The sequence below is a fragment of the Aythya marila genome (genome assembly GCF_965140915.1).
Source record: "Aythya marila genome assembly, chromosome: 2".
Classification (NCBI taxonomy): Eukaryota; Metazoa; Chordata; class Aves; order Anseriformes; family Anatidae; genus Aythya; species Aythya marila.
In genome coordinates, this window is record NC_139043.1 from 86,323,352 (window position 1) to 86,329,351 (window position 6,000).

The 6,000-nt window shown below is 34.2% G+C and overlaps 1 protein-coding gene across 1 annotated transcript in view; it reads left to right on the plus strand.

The window, feature by feature from the left end:
- Window positions 1–5,146, plus strand: part of ABCA13 (ATP binding cassette subfamily A member 13) — a gene marked incomplete at its 5' end in the record, with an annotated part of 84,724 nt that extends 79,578 nt beyond the window's left edge. The window contains 3 exons of the mRNA XM_082755379.1: window positions 1,295–1,400; window positions 2,583–2,720; window positions 4,244–5,146. Of these exons, the coding sequence (XP_082611505.1) occupies window positions 1,295–1,400; window positions 2,583–2,720; window positions 4,244–4,333 (334 nt within the window). The 3' untranslated portion in view covers window positions 4,334–5,146. The remainder of the gene's footprint in view (window positions 1–1,294; window positions 1,401–2,582; window positions 2,721–4,243) is intronic.
- Window positions 5,147–6,000: the final 854 nt, after the last annotated feature.

The following is a 6,000-nucleotide window of genomic DNA, read 5'->3' on the forward strand; positions in this document are numbered from 1 at the left end:
GTCACTACCCTGAATCACAGAGGTGTACCCAGGAAGGCACATTGGCATGAGGGATCAATATGGAGGATAGGAAATAGAAACAGAAGAACTGAAGTGAAGGATTTGGGGATGAGTGATTCTGGGGCTGGAGCCTGAAAAGAAATAACATTGGAGTGAAGGATATGGGAATGGTGGAATGGGAAGGCAGAGAAACCACCAGGTTTCTGGGAGGATGTGGACACGCAGCCAGAGCTCCCTGTTTCCCTCCCAGATCTGCCCTTCCGTTACTCCTGGACAACAGAGAGCAGCAGTGGCTTGGTGCCGGTAGTAAAGTCCCAGCACAAACCCATGCTGAGAGCATTGCCATGGGTGAGAGGAAATCTCTTCCGACTTGGCTCTGGCTGGGCTTTTTTCCCTAGTGAATAACCAAGCCAGTGAAGACAACAGGAGGGTGTGTAGCTGCATGGAGGCATGCAGCAGCCCCGAGTCACCCCATCTCTGCTGAGCTCTGCCCTTACCCCCAGTGCTGCATAACTTCTGTCACTTAAGCAACACGTGTGAGGCTCCGGTTGCCATTTTAGTGTTGGTAGATGTATTGGAACTTCAACAACAGGAAAATTTAATACAAAATAATGTGTTGGTTAGATTGCCTGTACTTAACTTTTATCACATCTATATTAAGAGAGAAGTTCATTTGCTAAATTATTTTTTGAGACAGATTGTGTGGCCAAAGAGCTAAAGAAAATTCATGAACTCTGCCATCTCTGGAAATACCTGTGTACTTTACTTTTTGTATATGTAAAAACATTTTGTACACATATTTGCTGAAATAAAAAGTGGCCTGCTTTGTTAAAAGGTTTGAAATACTGTTACATCATTAAAAAAGTTAAAATAAATGATTTATTTTTCTGTTTGTAACTAGTAAACTTCATAGCTTTTTTTTTTCTTTTTTCTTTTTTTTTTTCTTTTTTTTTTCCTTTTGCTAACTCTTCAAAGCAGTGTTGTAATTAAAGTATATTTTAGTTAGTCTAAGGTACACCGTATAATAAAATATAGTATTGTAACTAAAATCTATGGATAATATGGATTTTTTTTGCCTGTTTGTTTCTATTCGTTGCCATTATTTTAACAACTTTCTAATTGAAATCAGTGTCTGCTTTTTATAGTATAATGCTAATATCCCAGTGATAATGCAATGGGTATACATGATGTTGTTTACCATAATCATTACAGGAAAATTAAATGAAAAAAAATATATTCTTCCTGACTTCATAGTGTAGATGACTGGATCTATGTTTCTGCGTATCATTCTCAGGTTTGGAGATGGCTATTCTGTCAAAATTTGGCTGAGCAAAGAAATAAGCTCTCAAAGAATGATTCTGGAGTGTCTACAGTTGCATTTTCCTGGAGCACAATTTAAGGTACAGCTGAAATTCCTCATCATAGTAATTATTCTAAAACAAAATCAAGTGTGGGCTGATAAGAACAATGTATACATGTTTATATATATTGATTTTTATTTATTTTTTTTTTTGGAGAAGTATGCATGTGCATATTTTCATTTCCCTATTAAGCAATTTTTTAAAATCTGACTTGGAATATTGATTAAATCAATTCCAAATGGTCATTTAGGCAACATAAACAAATAGGTCCTTTCGCTGAGTAATACTTTTCTTGTGATTTTATTGTTGACCAAGATAAACTTGCCTTTTTGTTCACCTGTATTAGGAATTAAGTGAGTTTGCTGAGAGTGTAGTTAAGGTCCACAGCTGGCAACCGTGTCTTTACTGTGATTCTTTTATTTGATATGAAACCTTACAAAAGACCTATAGCAATTAGATTCTCTCTATACATATGTTTTTTTTTTTTTTTTTGTTTGTTTGTTTTTAAATATATATATTTTTCCCAGGAAGCTTACCAATAAAGCACAGAATTAAGAGAGAAAGACTTTTCTCTGTCTGAAATGAAGTTTAATAAATACATAAATAAAATTGAAAAGCACCCTACTGCAGAAATTGTTAATAAGGATCTTTAATATCCTATCCATTAAATTATAAATTTTCCTTTGTTTTCATTTATATCTGTGTTAGTTCAGTGTAAGAATCAAAGTCAATCTTATGATGTATGGAAGCTCAAAACAAGCACACAGATTAACAGAAAATTTCCCTTTCTTAGATACCAGCCACTTGATTACGTAATGATGAGGGAATCCAATATTTTTTTGTTTTGTTTATAGTTAAAATGGGTATGTGTAAGCCTACCGGTAAGTAAATTTTGGTTTACTGCCTCGTGTCTTCCCAAAATCCATTGTATCAGGGCTACCATCAATTAAATTTCAATCCTATAACATAAAAGTGTCCTAAATTTATATATCCTTTATGAGATTAACAAAATGTCATCTCAGAACATGCACTAAATACATATGTCCTGAGTAAGAGCATTTTATTTAGCTACCAATGCAGGCAAAATATATTCTTATTTAAAAGCTTATATTGCTAATTTGCAGTGAAGGTCTACTGAAACCAGATTGGTTAAAGCAAATACAGCTTCATCATCGTGTGCATTCACTTTTATCTGTTTTTATTATTTTTACTTCTTTATAGGGACAGCATCTTAACCTGCTTGAATACCACATCCCTCGAAGTGAGGGATGCTTAGCTGAGCTCTTCAGAGTCCTAGAGAACCACAAAGATTTTCTCCAAATCAAACACTACTCCATGAACCAAACCACGCTGGAACAGGTATTTTTTTATTTTTTTATTTTTTAACCGTAAACATTCTGTGTTACTGTAATTATTGGTGCATTAAAATCATTTGCTGGATGTATGTGATAAACCAGCAGTTCCAGACTATCTCAGATCTACACAGTAACATGTGAACCCTACTGCTTTTACACTGCAGGTGAGCACAGTCAAAGCAGCGCATGAAGTCACATGTTTGTATTATATGTGCAAGCATAATTACTCATTAGATTACTCATTCTGTGTAGGATGAGAAGGCAGGACTGTGAACAACCCTCCACAGTGCAAAAGTTGGGATCTTACCAATACCCTTCAAAAGACTGAAGAAGTCTGTAAATCACAGTAAACCATAGGCTTACAGGACATTTTCCTTTGATTTTTTTTTTTTCAGTGAGTATTATGCTGCACAATAGAGAATAGTGGAAATGCACAAACAGAAGAAACAGACAGAAGAGACCCCGCTATTAACAACTAATAAATCCTGTTTGGGCAGAAGGAATAAGAGAACAATAGCAAGGGTGGGATTTCTGAGTGGCTGTGATGTATTAGAGCATTCTTGTATGCAACTTCTTGTTATGTATTCTGCAAACCAAGGGAGTCACATCTAGTCAAAGCATTAATTTGTATGATAAATGGTGTGAATGTGCTCCTTTACCCTTGTGCAAATCATTAGTGAAATATTCTGATTTGTACTAATCTTTTAACTGCTTGTAAATTATCTATTCACTGAATAGCTGAATGTAAGATTATTTCAGCCTCATGATTGTTCAGGAGTTGTTCACTCAAGCTTACTTCCTCTGCATTATTCATGGTGATTCATCACCTCAGTCACCTACTCTTGCTTCTTCTCCCTGACTGAGTGTCAGTCTTAAACAGGAAAATAGTTCTCTTGAATAACAAACATCCTTATTATACACCCTGTTTGTTTGCATATGAATAATATGATCATTTGAATCAAGAATAACCATCTTTCCCTCTCCATTCCTTGCTGTCAAATAGTTATGTGATTTAAAAGTGAACAAGTCTTTCTGTTGTAAGATCTGTTCAGAAAAAAAAATAAAAATATATATATATCAGGAAGGCACATGAGCTGTTGAATCATTACTGTGTAGTGTTCAGAAATATACCTTTGCCTTGAAATATCTGGACCTTCATCTGTGTGATGGTGGTTGATAGAAACAGCAGGCTCAAGTTCCTCTGGCGTGCCGTTTAAATGCAAAGTAAAACAATTATTTCTCAGTAACTTGTGTAGCAGTAAAATATGATTTTCATATATAAGTTGGTAACTCATTTTACCATTGTTTTTATAGTTCATCAACCACTGTGTTAGCTGGAGAGGTGAAGAGGGATTATTTATAGAGTTTACAAAACATATCTCTAAGGGGGTTCTTGCAGCATAAACTATTAATTTTTGTGTCAGAAAAGCTTAGAAAAGCAACTGAAAAAAAATCACCATCTACATCTCCAAAGTTTTTGTTCAAATACTGTTATTTTGAAAGTCCTACTTTTTTCTTGCCTTACAGGTATTTATTAATTTTGCCACACAACAGCAAGGTACCTCGCCTTCTTCACAGGAACCTCCCATCGTTCGTCAAGACCACTTGCCAGTCTAGGCTCAGAACAGGATAGAGCTTCAGCAGCATTTGTGTATGTGTTTGTTTGTGTATATATACACACATTTTTTTTATGTAATAAAACTTTCAGCTTTTAACAGTTTGTGAGTGAGAAGAATATAGTAGGAGCAGAGGTGAGTTGGCATTTGTAGTCCAGAAGGAATGATACAAGTTCTCAGTAAAACAAGATTAGTTACATGCAGACCAAAAATCTGCCAGAAAGTAATGCTTTGAAATGAACTGGAATTTTATAATACACGTAGCTTAATTAATGCAGCTTTGTGTAAGAAAAAGAAAAAAAGCTGATCTGAAATGTCACTTTGTATGGTGTATTTTTTATTTTATTTTTTGTGGTGGATCTATATTCATTTGACTACAGTAATTTTCTCTTGCATGCGCACTTAATAACTGATTTTTACATGAAAAAGACAAGAAAAAAATCATTGAATGGTTGAAATAGCTAGGCTATCACCCAATATTTGTATTTAATAGCACAAATTGAGAGCCTTTTGACTTCTGCATTAGTTCAGATCTGTGTTGTGACAAGCTATATTAGCCTTTTTATTGTGTAAAGGATGCACTATATTCCATGAAGGTTTATGTTAAAGAGGGTATTAGTGTACTAGTCTGCTTCCCAGTTATGTTAAGTAAATTTAATGAGGCTTCATAAATCATACTTGACAATGAGTTTTCCCTTACACCTACAGGTTGCTGCTGGAGGAATTCTCAAGTATCTTTTTAATGACCTATTTCCTTTTCCTCAGCTTTTTTTTTTTTTTTTTTCTTTTTCTTAAGAAAATGTCAAAATTCTGTTTAAGGGACATATTAAAAAAATAAGCTAAGCATTCAGACATTGGTCGATAAACTTTTCAATAATTGTGTATATTGGTGCTAGATACTTCATATGAGGCAATGTCAAAGCCTTCAGCCTATGCACATGTAAAAGAAGTGAATAAATAAAATAAATGAATATGAAAATAAAATAAATGAATTAAAACTCCTTTTGTTTTGTGGAAAAAAAATAATGAAAATTTTTGTGAAGTAAGCTGCTGGCTTTTCCAAGTCAAGCCCTTTTGCAATTCTCTAAAAGTAGCTGATATCACTGTTGGACTATATTGCTCAATAGTTGAAACTATAGAACTCTTGACTTGGAAGTGTATTGCTGGGTTCTGGGGTGGGCAAGGTAGGTGGGAGCTATACCTTGAGATTGAAAAATCTGATTTTAAAACATTTATTTTTTTTTAGTGCTAATGATCTAATTCCCTGCTGTACAGTGATGAAATATTAAACAACAACAACAAAAAATGTGTTTTAGGATTTTCAAGCTGACTCAGAGACTCCTTATTAATGCTTTTACTAACACTTGGTTTGTTGTTGTGGTTTTGTCCCAGTTTCATTTTCTAAAATTAGAATTCAGGTTGCCTATTTTTATAAAGGTGAAATGAAGTCCTAAAGGGAAAAAAAAAAAAAAAAAAAGTGAAGATTTAAAGACTTGACATACAGACTTGTATGTATCTATAGATCAAAGCAAGTGAGTTTATGAAATTACTTTATTACCCTGGTACAATGGGATGGCTGTGTTTGAGGTGAAAACAATTAACTTTTTTCTGAATGAGGTTTCTCAGGTTTACAAACAAAAGAAGAATGGTCAGTCTTCAGTCTTAACA